The 15,356-nt window shown below is 37.1% G+C and overlaps 1 protein-coding gene and 1 pseudogene across 2 annotated transcripts in view; one reads left to right on the forward strand and one right to left on the reverse strand.

Moving 5' to 3' along the window:
* Positions 1-962: 962 nt before the first annotated feature.
* On the reverse strand, positions 963-5,001 carry LOC143653429 (biogenesis of lysosome-related organelles complex 1 subunit 5 pseudogene; annotated as a pseudogene).
* A 4,896-nt stretch (positions 5,002-9,897) lies between these two features.
* PNLIPRP3 (pancreatic lipase related protein 3) overlaps positions 9,898-15,356 on the forward strand; it is an 85,147-nt gene continuing 79,688 nt past the window's right edge. For both annotated transcript variants that reach the window (XR_013161192.1, XM_077124424.1), the window contains exon 1: positions 9,898-10,349. Coding sequence is in view for 1 of the 2 variants with exons in the window: in XM_077124424.1 (XP_076980539.1) it covers positions 10,301-10,349 (49 nt within the window). In the remaining variant the exon portion in view is untranslated. The remainder of the gene's footprint in view (positions 10,350-15,356) is intronic.

The following is a 15,356-nucleotide window of genomic DNA, read 5'->3' on the forward strand; positions in this document are numbered from 1 at the left end:
ACTAGACATTAACACTAAAAAGGATTTACACTTAACACGGATCATTTGTCATGTAGGTAAACACTTCTGTTTCATTCAGAGCCAGATTCTTTATATAGTTCTAGTGGGATTATTTGGCAGATTTTGCTGATTACTCATTCAACAGTTGAAACAGGTATAGACATTATTTATCCTATAAAACTTACCCACAGCAAAACAGACACAAATATGAGGTAAATACTGTAGGAAAGATTATGGTTCTGGGAAAGCCTGAAAGTCAAAATATATTTTTGGTAAGCTTTTCCTATTAAGCATATCTTAGAAGCTGAAAATATTAACTGTTGAAAGGCCACAAAACTTAAGTGTGTCTTGTCATCCAGTGAAATGTATGGCATTATGATATACTGCAAAATTTACAACGTTTTTCTGATAGGTAGTTCAAAGCCCAACACAGCCATTTCTGCCACAGGCGAGATAATGTTTTGACTTTTTCTTCTTTTAAATGTGATCTCCAAGAACAGATGTTTATGTCTACATTTTTTGTAGAATAACACTTTATACATTCTTCCCATAGCCTATGAAGCTATGGCTGGGAGCTGTTAACTTGCCTTTTAAGCCACAGTAATAGACTAATACTAACCCTGTGCAGGAATGAATTAAATTATTTTGCAGTAAGTCTGAGCTAATCAATAGTAAAGAAGACCAATTCTAATTAGCAAAGTGTAAATTTATCCCACTTTTCTTCCTATTCTTCCCCCTCCAAATAATCATATATACATAGGCACTTAAGAACTAGAAGGATATCGCACTCTTCTTCTATTAAACATTTAATCAGGACTCCAGCAGAAGTTTCTTTCTTCTGATGTAAGAATGTCATTGAATATATTGCTAAACCTGAAGCAGAAGCTAAATGGTTTGGTGGCATATTTATTGGAGGGGCGTGTCAGTGTTTTCTCATTAGTTTGTTATTGTAGTTCAAGTTCTTAAAAGGTTGCATATTTTGCTAGGTCCTTTTCCATTTTGGCAGCTATTGAGCTTTAAGCCTCTCCATAGCTTTTTTGTCCTCTTTTTCACCTCAGCCCGTTTGTTGTGTTGCTCTTTCATGGAATCTTCCCACTGGATTGCTTGATGGTTTTCACTAGCTATTAAATGCTCACTACAAATCTTTTCTTGTTCCTGCCCCTCTGGTGGAGTGTACAGATGACGTGATTAGCTGCTTGCGATCTCTGGAGAACTTGGTTTAAGTTGTCCTGCACTGTCCTTCCACATTTAGGAAAAGTCTGTTCATTGGTTTTGTGGATCATATTCTTCAAATATTCAAAAACTCTCATTTCTCAAAGACTGTGTTTTTCTTCCAATTCTTTCACAAGACAACAAGTTTCACCTTGAGTAACTGGTCTGCATTCTAAAAGTCCTGAATGAATTTCTCCAAGATCCTTAACAGCTAGGTGTGCAGGGTGAGCCCACGGTGCCCAGCGAGTCCTTCCTGCTGCCACTGTGTGGGTCAGCCTCTCAACCCCCTCGAGTCCCCTACTCCTCTTTTTGATGCACTATTGCTCTGCTGAAAGACTACATTAAAGAAGATCTGGCCAGTGTCTATAAACAGAGAATTCAAGAGCATGAACTTGTCACAGTGTCTCCAGTACTGTGTAAGGAAAAATGTACCCAGACCAGTGGCCTCCAGTACCGGTTCCCCTGGGCAGATACATCCTAACGTGGATAGAGATGCTTCAGGCTCTCCTAGCTTGATAATGGTGGCCATAAATACCATTCAACTAGCGATCCTTGATCATATGCTACATTCACCAAGCAACAAGACTGTTCATTATTGTTCTGACCTGGAAGAGATCTGAATTAGCAGACACAGGAACATCTTATCTACTCAGAAGTGAAAATTTCCCCTATACATCAATAAATTTGCTTTCCAGTTTACATAACACTCTTATCAGTTTGGGTGGCTACATCAGTCCTTGAGCCTTACCACCCTCGGTCATAGTAACTAAGTATCCTGACCTGTAAGCACTGTTTCCTCATCCATTTGGAAAATATGTACTTATATATGTATAGCTCAGTGTTTTAAGAATGGTTGGCCCATACCCATTACTGTTCAACTGAGCTCATGTATGAGTATTTGGGAATAAAAGCAAGAGACTCCCCACAAAAACTTAGAAATGTGAAATGGGAACACTGGCATTTGGAGATTGTTCAAGGAATTTGGGGACTAGTCAAAGTCCTAATCAAAGCTGCTAGTGTTGTTCCAGGAAAGATGTTTCTACGAATCCTTTTTTATTTTTACTTTTATTTTAGTCTAGTCCAGTGATTTCACATCTTGAGAAATTTCCCCACTAGGCTAGTTGAATAGAGTTTACTGTTAATAGAATGGGCCAGGGCTACAGGGCTTCCCAGCAGAGCCAGTGGCTGCTAGCACTTTACTGTGTAATGCACAGGCAAAGTGGTTAATGGCCCCAATAGGCTTTTCTGTAATAAATTAATTAATGTGGGTTTACATCCATCTCAGAGGCTTCTCTGACACTTACCCATTAATGTAAGTTATGAGAAAGAGTATTTTATTTATATATCATGCCACATAAGGCATAACTTGTATCAAGTCTGTCAATAAAAGTTGAGTGAATGTGAAATAAGATTCAGAATAATTAATCTTAAAGCTAAAATAGCATGAAGAGTGAATGGAAATTATAGATGTATGTAAGTTTGTTATATTAGTTCTATTTGTTTGGTTTGTATGATATGAAATAATTCTTTTTCTTTAAAAATCCATCATCATTCTTTTGAAGAAAATGTTTGTATTTGCTTTTTAGGAGTAGTTTTAAACATGATCTATTGGTTTTTTCTAAATGATTGAATTTTCAAACATGTTTTAATTAAATTAATTAAGAATGTCTGTTCTAAGAACTAATGCTGGAAAATGATAGAATATAATGTAGGTACATTTCTGTAAGATAAAAACAATAACATCTAACAGATGTGAAGTAGAAATATCCTACAATCTTTTTTTTTTCTATTACTCACTATTGTAATAGTCTTAATAAAACCACAAAGCACTTGTTGGAAGAGCTCTTAAAGGGCGTGTAGTTTACCTTCCTACCAGAGGTATAAATCTCCCTTACGTCACCCCAACTAGTCATGCAGCCTCTCCTTGAACATTACCGATGACATTGGATTGATTACCTTTCTAGTTGGTTCATAAATTTTGCCTTCTGTCTGGTTTTAGAGTTCTTTATGTATATGCTGTATGACTTCTACTAGACTGTAGTCTCCTTGAGGGCAGAACCAGTATTTAAATCTTTAATACCCTCCTTATAACCAGTGTCTTCCCTATAATCACACTCTCAAAGATATTATTGAAGTAATCAATTAATGAGTTCCAATTTGGGGGTACTCTACTTATAAAGATTCTTCCTTCAATTAAGCCCTTTATCTCCTACCAACTGATCTTCATTCCTTTCTTAAGAGTCTCCCAGCCCTAAGGTGGGGCTTCATTCTCTAAAGTGGATGATAAAGGTCAGCTTCTTGCTATTGTTTTATTATCCCCTTCAAAGATGGGGGGAAAAGCTAATCCCAGTTTCTATTGTTTCAAAATAAGGGAGTGGTATCCCATTTCCTCATGCCACTGCAATATCTCAGATTTGATTGGACCTAAACCAATTGCTATATTCTTCAAGACACTGATTTTTTGGTTATTTTAATTGCAATTCAAGTCACTCTCCATTCCTAAAATTTCTCAGTGATATCCTGTTCCAAGAGAGGAGTTCCTTTCTGGGAGGTGACTAGAGCCAACACCTGGCTATGATGAACCCTGAGTCAGCATAGGTAGCAAGAAATAATTGCACTTTAGGATGATGTTGTGGTTATAGTACCAGCATCATAGAGACTGAGAGAGAAACCAAATTGTTCAAGGTTCCCCCCACCTCCCAGAGAAGATCTCAGTGAAATATCTGTGAATATGATCATCAAAATTCAAAGCATAGGGCAGGCCATAGTGGCTCACTGGCAGAGTTCTCGCCTGCCATGCCGGAGACCCGGGTTTCATTCCCTGTGCCTGCTCATGGAGTGAAAATTCAAAGCATAAACTGTTTAGAACTACACTAGACCTTATCACAAAGTTCAGCTTTCTCACTTTACTGACAAGGAAGCTGAGAGTCAGAAAGAGAATATTGTCCTAGTTCAAAGCTAGCCGATGGCAGTATCAGAGGTAGCCCAAGACTCTTTACTTCTAGTCCAAGACCCTTTACTTTCTCACACTGTTCTTTTCAGATTTATGTTTGGGTTATTTTTTCTGTATCATGTCCTGTCCTATATAATATTTAACTATAAGATCTATTAGAGGGTTGTAAATGCTTTGGTTGAAATGTGTTCTGTGGTTTATTGCCTAAAGAGCTTAAGGATATGTATGTACTAAGCCTCTCATAGTAGCATGTCATTGTGTCTCTAGCAGCCTAAGTGCCAACTCTCTTGTGAAAAAAGAACACCCAGTTGTCTTCAGTTTAACCCCAAGTAATCTTTTCCCCAGAAAATTAAAATTCACTAAGATAGCAGTAAGCAGTTTTAGAAACATGAAAGTGCAAATAAATAATAATGAACTAGTAATATTGAGTCTGATCTGATTAGAGGTGAATATTTACCAGTCATCATGATTGAATTCCTAGCACTGTTTGTTTTAGGAATATATATTTGTTGTATGCAGTATGTTTATTTTTTTTAGTATGGAGAAGAGAACAATTTATAATGGTGATCCTTGGATTTCAGAAAATGTAAACAGGCCCGAAGCTGTTGTCCTTTTTATAAATCCTACATGTACTAGAAAACATGAAAAATAGGAAGAATAAATTTCTAGAGTGGCGTCCTCCCCTATGATTTGTTGAAGCTTTTAACTGTAGAAATTTGGCCCACAGACAGTGATTTTATTTTTTGATTAAAAAATAATAGTTTAGCCAAATCAAGATGAATCCACTTAATATTCACCTACCTCCATTCCTTCCTCTCTTCCTTGGTTACAGTCATCCTCGCTTTCATTCACTTGTTTGCTGAGGCATTTCTTCAAGAACTATTGTCTATTATATGAAAAGCTTCATACCTGAACTGGGGAACACAAAGGTGACTATGGGGCATTAATTTCTTTAATCTCAAGGAGGGGCCATGTGGGACAGACAGACCAACATGTGGCTTATTATACTTAATGTCATCAGAGTTAAAGATTTGTCTGAAGTGAGTTTATGGAGGAGTCTGGAATAAGGAGAAATAACTTCCAAACTAGGAGTTGAAGATTATTTCATAGAATAGAAAATGCTTAAACTGGGTCTGGATGGAGAATTAGGATATTACCTGGTAGAGGAGGAGGAGGGAATGGCCTTGCAGAAAAAAACACAAATGAAGGCATAGAAGGACGGGCACAGCTAGCTTGTTGAGCTCTTAGAGTGGGCATGATAGGAGAAGAACCTGGAGCCAGTTGGAGAAAGGCTGTGTGTAACATGCTGATGATACCTCGTTGATGAAGTAGGGAAATGAAGTGATCAGATCTGTGTTTTAGAAAGAACACTTTTAGAAATCAGGTATTAGAGCAAGTGTATAATCTTGTTGGCCTTCAAGCTCACAATTTAATAGTGGAGAGGCAAAAAAGAAAAAAGAAGTAATAAGAAGGATAAATTAATACAAAATCCAGTGGCTATTCAGAAACTGGAGAAACAGTGTAAGACTGAGAAATATCAGGAAAAAAATCCATGGAAGAGTGTCACATTTGAACCAGGCCTTGAACCATGGAGAGGATAAGGATATAGTGGAGGGTAGGGAAGGACTTTCAAGGTAGAAGAAACAGCATGAACAAAAACTCAGAAAGAGGGCAGGAACAATGTGTGAAGGGGCATAGGCTTTAAGGCTCAGAAGGTAGAATGGGGAGGACACGGAGGTCCTTGAATGAATTAAATAGCTTGAGCTTCATAGAGGTAACAGAGGAGAACATGATCAGAGATGTAACTCAAAATTTCTTTATCTGTAAGTGATGTCTAAGGATGCATGTTTGGCGAGAGAGAAACCTGGGACAGCAGCAATAATTCAGGATTGAGATGTGGTTTTGAGTGAGGATTGTATTGGTGAGTCTGAATAAGGGAGACAACAGAAAGCAAGAACCATCAGGACTGGGACAATTCATTGAATGTGGGAGGCACTGACCTTGGGAGCATCCTGTATGACTCGGACATTTCAGCTCAGGTGATTCAGAGAATAGCCACTCCAATAACAGGAATGGGGAAGGCATGAGGAAGAACTCTTTGGACAGAAGAAGGGTTTCAGGCTTAGATATGATGACTTTATGATAAAATACCTGGTAGAAAGGTCCAAAGATAATTGATTAATATGGGATGGGAGCTCTGGAGACAAAAGGTGAAATTATAGCATGGAAATGTCTAGGATTCTCCACAATGTAGAGAAAGGAGAAAAATGTTGGCAATAACTGCATCTGAAGAATAAAAGAAAAAGAAGTGGCACCAGAAAAGCCATCGAAATAAGTGGGAAAACTGGTTATTTCAGGAGCCTACAAGAAGAGGAAGTGAGATTCTAGAATCAGGAAAAATAAATGCAGCAGAGAGGTTAGGGGGATTGATAACTGCAAGACATTGAAGCATTTGGAGTTCACACTGATTTCAAATCCTAGCTCAATTATCATTATTATCTTGGAAGTAATTTCTTTAACTTCTTAGAACTTCATCTTCCTCATGTGAATAAAAATATCAACCTTGTAGATAGTTGTGAGAACAAAATGAGGTAGTGTATTTATAACATAACATACAGCACAGTACCTGATACATAAAGGTGCTAATAAATGCTAGTTTACTTTCCTTATTTGCTTTACTTCATTGCTGACCTGCTGTTCAGTAGCACACATATCATTGTTATATAACAGATACTGACTTGTAGGCAATACCTACAAGCTCTGCAGCTAATTAACTGAGCCACTCCTTTGTAACTGTCATTTGATCTTTTGATTATCGACATCCTTCTACACATCGAGTAAGCAATATTTATATCAGTCTCATTAACACCCCTGCACTCATTTTATTTTTATATTAATAGATTTACCTTTTCTCCTTTGTCCAGCTATTCATTTCTTTTCTATCCAAGGTTAGAAATGTTTTGATCATGAAGTAAGAACCCCATGTGAACAAGTTGAGTCTGGCATTGAGCTGAAGCATCAGCCTCCTCCCACTACTCTCTTACCTATAAGTCATTGTTTAGTGACCTATGCTTGGGGATACTTTTCCTGTTCTTTTTCCTGAAATCCCTGCCCAGCGATCATCCCTTTCATTATTTATATCTATCTGCTTCATCATGTTTCCTAATGAGCCAGTCTTCTATGACTCTCCTCTCCCTGTAGTTCATTTCTATTGGGTGTATAATTCCATAGGAACCTCATAATTACACAAGCTGTTCACATCCAGACTCTCCTATAGTAAAAAGGATCTGTGTTTTAGAACGAACACTTTTAGAAATCAGGTATTAGAGCAGAATGAAGCTCAAGCTATTCAATTTATTCAAGGACCTCCCTGTCCTCCCCATTCTACCTTCTGAGCCTTAAAGCCTATGCCCCTTCACACATTGTTCCTGCCCTCTTTCTGAGTTTTTGTTCATTCTGTTTCTTCTACCTTGAAAGTCCTTCCCTACCCTCCACTATATCTATATCCTCTCCATGGTCCAAGGCCTGGTTCAAATGTGACACTCTTCCATGGATTTTTTTTCTGATATTTCTCAGTCTTACACTGTTTCTCCAGTTTCTGAATAGCCACTGGATTTTGTATTAATTTATCCTTCTTATTACTTCTCTTTTTTTTGCCTCTCCACTATTAAATGGTGAGCTTGAAGGCCTCCTTAGGACCCCATTCCCTCCCTTCCACTCCTGCCTTTCTCCTGGGCTTCCTGAGACAAATAGCTCAGCCACTCTCAGTGATGTTCATATATAATGGGAAACTGAGCTGTGCCTAAGATAACAATAAAAATTATAATTCCGAATTATTGAGTTTTTCTATATGCCTGGTGCTAGACTCTTTATGAGCATGATTTCATTTCATCTTCACAGTAACGCTTTATATTACATATTGGCCCTATTTCTCAGATGTGAAAAACACATTACTAGTTACAACTTGCTGGGTTTTTTGCAAATGGCATATCAACTATCAATGATTTCAGCCACAAATGTAGCAGAAGCATGAATAACACATCCATCAAGAGCATTCTCTCAAAAAATCTTACTTGTGTCTATATACCAAGTGACAAGCACAGTGCCTGGAGCTTAGTACGCACTTAATAAAATTTTAAAAATGGGTAGATACAAAGATATACAATGATAATATAGGCCAAAAAATTTTAAGCCACCTTCTTTACACCATGTCTTTACAGATTTGTAATGAATCTCCCATGGCACTTAGCATATTGCAGAATTGTTAGGCATTTACCTGTTGCCTCCTCCCCTAAGCTGAACCATTCTAGAACAAACATTGATTTTTATTCACTTCTGGGATGTCAACATCTAACAAAAGGTCTATCATACCAGACACTTGGTCGATATTTGTTGAAAGAAAAAAAAGCTTTAGGTTTCATTGATCTTACATTGTCCAAGGAGCATTATTTCTCTAAAGAGATTATCATTCTGAGAACTGAACACTCATTTTATTTTAACAATTATATTTAACAAGGATCAGATATGAGTGAATCCATAAATGCTTGCTGCAATCATGGCAGCTCTGCCTGAAAAATGTCACCTAGAGTTAACAGTATCTTAAAAAAAAAAAATTCATCAAAAAAATCAAAGCTGTGTTTATATATGACAGTACACCAAAGGAAGGAAAACAGAACATCAGTTTATATTCTTGATCCAACAAGTAGATAATAATTCAATTAATTTTGTTCCTGATACGATAAATTATGTTGAGGATATAGTAAGGCAGAAAACCTTCTAAGATGTCATGATGCATATTTCAGTATTAATCTCAGAATTCTGAAGAATATGGCTGTAGTTTTAAAATCACATTTTAGGCTATTGCATGGTTTCTGGGCCCTCGCTGTGTGCATGGCACCATGCTCCTGGCTGAAGAAGGCTATTTTCTGAATACTGCAGGCCTGCATGCCGGTGTGGACTGGCTGCTACAAGTACCAAGAAAGATTTCAAACAAATAAAGCACCCAGGACTTCGAATTACCCTTGTTCATAATTCCTTCTTTGTCTAATTCTTGCATAATATAATAAGGTACTATGAAAAGGCTGAGTGTCTCATAAAGATGTTAAAATTTGTGTCCTATCACAGTGAGAGGAAAGAAAATTAAGAAAGAATAATACTCCCAGCCATCTTCTATGAACATTTGAAAGTTGAGAAATTGACTAAGGATATCTATGGATTGACTTGTTCATCACTTCAATGTAGCAAAAAAAAAAAAAAACAAGTTTGCTTTATATTAAGTGTATCGTGAAGCCTATGTAAAATGATGTAAGGGTGTAATTAGCTATATATGAACATAGACTTGCCTATATAACCACTAACTTAGTTGAAAAAGACAGCAGTACAGATTAATATTTAATAGAACTTACTGTGTACAAAGTAGTTTCATTTAACAAGTAATTTAATCGCCTAAATGATCTTGAGTTAGAAACCATGATTATCCCCATTTTCCATATGAGGAAAAACACAGTGAAACTTGAAAGCACATGGGCGCATAGCTAATAAGTGGTAGAGCCAGAATTTGATGCATGAGGTTAGGCTCCAGAGCCAGTGCTGAGAGCTACCTGTTACATAGGCATACAGGTAAGAGGGGCAAATTAGTCATGTTCTTTATTTAACTCATAAGTTAGCAGGTTCTGTTTGTATTATATGGATGCTTACACACAGAAATGTATTAAGAAAGAAATATTGCAAATATCTAAACCTGGTTTGGAAAAATATTACCTTTTCAATGTCTTTTATCTAGGAATTTGAAGCCTTAGAATAACTTTCAAGAGTGACTAAGTTTGTGTCTAACCAAAATATTATTGAAGAGTGACGAAACAAGCACATCCTCAGAAGTTTTAGTCACCGAACACATGATGGAAGACACACCCTGCTAATTATATCTTTTACTGTGGAGCCTAAACTCTGGTCTGCAGTGCATTTACTTTGTAGAGTGGAAGAGCTAAAGTGGATGTCAGCTACGTGTGCTTCTGGACCTAGAACTTCAATATTGAGTGGCTTCATTTCGAAGAAAACTGTTCAGTAGTTTATAGAGAAGTGACTTTACAAGTAAAGGGCTTCAGATTTTCTGTGATTTTTTAAAAATCAACTTAGATGTTTAGAATGTGGATTGCTGCACTCGTATTCTTTGGTGCCTCAAGAGGTAAGACATAATTTATAATGTTTATTAAAAATAGTGTATCTATCTACATTCAAAATGCAGTTTACATTTACTTTATTCTTTAGAAATTACTATTACTAATTTCAGGCCAGAGAAGTGTCCTATATTCTATTTATTTGCCAACAAATTAAGGAAAATGAGCCCTTTTCTTAATACTGAATGAATCTGATGAGCATCCATTTCCAGTAATAAAAACATTGTTGGACAATCTTGGATTGGGCTTCCCGTTCTTCGTGTATTAGTCTTATGACCTATGACAAGTAAACGTATCCATTAAAGTTGTAATTTCTTTACTTGTAAAATGGTGATGTAACAATAAATGAGAAAAAATATATAACGATTTCCCATTTTAGTACCTAACTCACAGTAGATGCTCAGTAAATATTTGAATGAATGAATGAATTATTAATGTTGATTGGAGCTTCCTTGTTGATTTTCCCTTATGGGTCATGATTTTCAGGAGGAATCTTGCTCAGTGGGTATTTTTTACACACTGATTCAATATTGACTTTCACTCTTTTTACTGAGGTTTCTTTATTCCTTATATATTACCTGTAGTTGTTGGTTTTGTCACCTCCCACTGCTCTTGTGCAGTAGTGTACCTAGAAGCACCAAAGTTGGTTGATTGATTTGTTTTCAATAAAATAGAATTAAAAAGTTTTAGTGTTGAAAGTGGTCATATAGGTAGATAAACCCCTTTCTTTTAAAGTAGAATATCATGGTTGAGATTTCATTGTAAGAACATAGCCGTCAAGTAATTACCTTTAGTTCAGCCACTGGTTTGAATCTTGGCTCTGCTTATTTTTGAATCCTGGCTCTGCTACTTGTAGCTGCTTAAATTTAAGCAAATACTGAACTGTTTTCTTAACCATTTCTTCATCGGCTAAACAAGGAAAATAATAACAACTTCATAGGGTTGTGAAACAATTTTAAGATAAGGATCGAGTACACTCTAATAGTGAACAACCAGTAATTGTTAGCTTTTATTTTCACAGGTGAAGAAAGCAAAGCCAAGATTTAATTGTGCAAGGTCTCAGCACTAAGTTGGTGCCAATGGCCAATCTGACTTCAGTGCTTTTAGACCCCTCCCCAGTTGTCTCTGGGATAAAAGTAAAGGAAATGGAATAATCACTAATTTTTGCTGTTTCAATTAATCAGTGCAACAAATATTTGAGTATCTATGTAGTATGTGCCAGGAACGATGCTTATTTTGCATGATTTTTGGCCCTAGGATAGCCCTGATTGACTGCTGAAAGCAGGGCAGAATTAAGAAGTGGGCAAGAACTGCCAGGGAAAATGGCAGAATAAGGAACTCCAAGACTCAGTCCTCCCACCAGAATAACAATTAAACAGGCAGGAAGTGTCTGAAACAACTATTTTGAAACTCCAGACAGGAGAACACTGTACAGCATCCGGGGAAGAGTGGGAGGAAGGGCTGATGAATTACAGTAAAGAACAGTAAATTGACTCTCTGCATGGCAGTTACAGGCATCCATCCCCAACTCTCACAGCAGGATGCTAGGGGGTCCAGCCCATGGCTGCTTGCTGGTGACAGAAAGGGACATGAAAATTCTCAACACTCTCCACAGGAGTGGGCATGGCAGATCACTGATCATGACTTGACTAGTGAATTCGGATTATTGGGTCCCGGCTCTGAGGGCAGCTCTTGTTTCAACCCTGCCCCGGACAAAGGCAGCAACAGCCATTGTTTAATCCTGGGACAGGGTCGGGGGTGGGGGTATAGATGTAAAGATGCAGAGCTTCCTTGGGGCTTCACGGGACAGTGAGCCGAAGGACTGCATTTACTGGGCAAGCAAGGAAAGCTCAGCTTTGGGGAGCCATCGGAGAAGCTCTTGGTGTTGTTGTGATCCCCTCCTTGGGACACTTTGGAGCTGGTCTGCCTACTTCATGGGCCCCTGGTCCTGTTTTAGCTGGGAAAGACAGACTTAGGAAAGTCCTCTCCAGTGTAAGCCTCCTAAAGAAGCAGACAGTCTGGGACAAAGGCCTTCTTGCTTCTAACACCTGGGAGAGGGAGCTCTGTCTCCTGGGAAACCAAGAGGCAACCAAACGCCTGTAAACAGGGGAACTCCAAAACAATTAAGAAGCAAAAGTCCAGGACAAGACAGAGGCCTAGAAAGACAGGGAAAACCCTGCGTGCTGCATTCACTGTGGGCAGACCTTTCTGAGAAGAGGGCTAAAACTCAATAAAATCTCTTATTACCAGCTGGTCACAAAACAAACAAAAAAAAGGCATCTCAGTGAATAAATCCCAGAATTAACATTTTAAAGTATTAAAGTGTACAATGTGCAACAAAAGAGTACAAGCCAAAGAAACAGGAAATGATAGCCCATCCAAAGGAAGAGGTTAGAAATACAGAAAACACCAACGAATAAAACAAGAATATGGGCATAATCTACAAAACCTTTAAAAAAAAACGATTTAAAAAGTGCTGAAGGGGATGAAGGAAAATATAGAGAAAGAATGAAAGGATATCAAAAAACAATGAATGAGCAATATGAGAGTCTAAGCAAGATGACACAATTTTTAAAAAGAAACCAGAGTTTCTGGAGTTGACGGCCATGATGATTGAAATTAAAAAGGCCCAGGAGGGTTTCAAGACCTGGAAGAAGAAAGAATCAGTGAACTCAAAGAAAGACACTTGAAATGAGTCAGGCTGAGGAGCAGAAAGAAAAAAGAAATGTTAAAAGCAAAATTAGCATGACACAGCTATGGGACACCATCAAAGGATGCCAGTCTTATGGGAGTCCTGGGAATAGAAGAAAGAGAGAAAGGGATAGCAGGAGTGTTCAAAGAAATAATGACAGAGCACATCCCAATCTTAGCAAAAGATGTGAATATGCATATCTAAGAAGCTCAGAGAATACCATACAGGATAAACATGAAGAAATTACACCTTGTTATGTGTTGATTAAGCTATCAAATGTAAAGGACAAGGAGAGAGATCAGAAAGATGCAAGAGCTAAACAACATGAGGACCTCCCATTGTAGTCCGCACATTATCAGACAGTTAACCAGGGAATACCTTATCTCCCTTCCCTTCTCTCCGGTCTTTACCAGATGCAGGTGGCCTGACCACAGAAAGAAAGCATTTTGAGCCATATAGGCTGAATTGCAAACTCAGTAGATCACACACCCATCTCAGTGATCAACTCCCCTTATGTCCTCTAGTGCTTTTTCACTAGGTTATCACATCCACTGAAACCCTACTGTTTTAATGGTGTTGAGCTCACACTTAATTCTGGTTTCCCTCCTCTATTGAAATAGCCTTGAAGTCATTCTTGCCTGTTTAACATTGTATAATGCAATTTTCTTTGACAGTGTTTTTTATTTGTATTTCCCAAATAACTAGTGATATTGAGCATCATTTCATGTGGCTATTAGCCATTTGCCATTTGTATATCTTCTTTGGAGAAGTGTCTATGAAATTTTTGCCCAATACTTAAATTTTTTTGTGTATTTGTTGTTAAATTTGTAGAAGGTCTTTATATATTCTGGATATTAACCCCTTGTGTGATTTACAAATATTTTCCCTATTCTGTGTGTTGTCTTTTCACTCTTTTGATAATGCCCTTTGCTGAACAGAAGTTTTTAATTTTGACAAAATCCAGCATCCATTTTTGTTGTTGTTGCTCTCACTTTTGATATCATATCTAAGAAATCTCTGCTAAATCCAAAACCGTGAAGGTTTTTCCTTATTTTTTTTTCTTCTGAAAGTTTTTGTAGTTTTGGCCCTTACTTTTAGGTCTTTGATAAATTTTTAGTTAATTTTTGTATTTGGTACAAAGCAAAGGTCTAAGTTCATTGTTTTGCATGTGAATAACCAGTTTTCATAGCACAGTTTGTTGAAAAGATTGTCCTTTCTTAATTCGGTGGTCTTGGCAATCTTGTCAAAACTTAACTGAACATGAGGATTTATTTCTGGACTTTCAACTATTCCATTGATTTATGTATCTATCTTAATGACAGTACCATTATCTTCTTGATTACTGCAACTTTGTATTAAGTTTTGAAATCAGGAAGTGTAAATCTTTCAACTTTGTTCTTTTTTAAGAGTGTTTTGACTATTCAGGGTCTCTTGAAATACCATCTGAATTTTAGGATGTGTTATTCCCTTTCTGCAAAAAACTAATCTGAGGTATCCATTGTAGGTATTACGTTGAATCTGTCAATCTCTTCAAGTAGTATTGTCATCTTCACAATATTAAGCCTTCCAGTCTATGAACATGGGATATCTTGGCATTTACTTAAATTTCTTTCAGCAATGTTTTATAATTTTCATTGTACAAATCTTGCCACCTCCTTGGTTAAATTTATTCTTAAGGATTTTATTCTTTTTGTTGCTATTGGAAATTGTATTGTTTTCTTAATTTCCTTTTCAGGTTGGTCATTGCTGGTTTACAGAGACACAACTAATTTTTTTGTAAGTTGACTTTATGTCCTGCAAGTTTGTGAAAATTGTTTCTTACCTCAAACAGATTTTTTTGTGGCATCTTAAGAGTTTTCTACATGTAAGACCATGTCATTTGCAAATATAGAGATAGTTTTACTTCTTTCCAATTTGGATGTGATTTATCTAAGTTTACTCTGGCTTGAACTTCCAGTACAATGTTGAATGAAAGTAATAAAAGCAAGCATCCTTGTTCTATTTCTGATTTAAAGGGCAAAGCTTTTAGTCTTTTACCTTTGAATGTGATGTTAGCTGTGGGTTTTTCCATATATTGTCCTTACGTGTTGATGGAGTTCCTTTTTGATCCTAGTTTATTGAGAGTTTTTCATCAAAAAAGGTGTTGGATTCTGTCAAATGCTGTCAAATGATTCCTACCTTAGAATGGCAGGGGGAGGAGGACTGAGGAGGGCCTATATGCCATGGAAAGAAGTAAAACTATCTCTATATTTGCAAATGACATGGTCTTATATGTAAAAAACTCTTAAGATGCCACAAAAAAATCTGTTAGAGGTAAGAAACA

This window comes from Tamandua tetradactyla, chromosome 13, assembly GCF_023851605.1.
Source record: "Tamandua tetradactyla isolate mTamTet1 chromosome 13, mTamTet1.pri, whole genome shotgun sequence".
NCBI classification, from domain to species: Eukaryota; Metazoa; Chordata; class Mammalia; order Pilosa; family Myrmecophagidae; genus Tamandua; species Tamandua tetradactyla.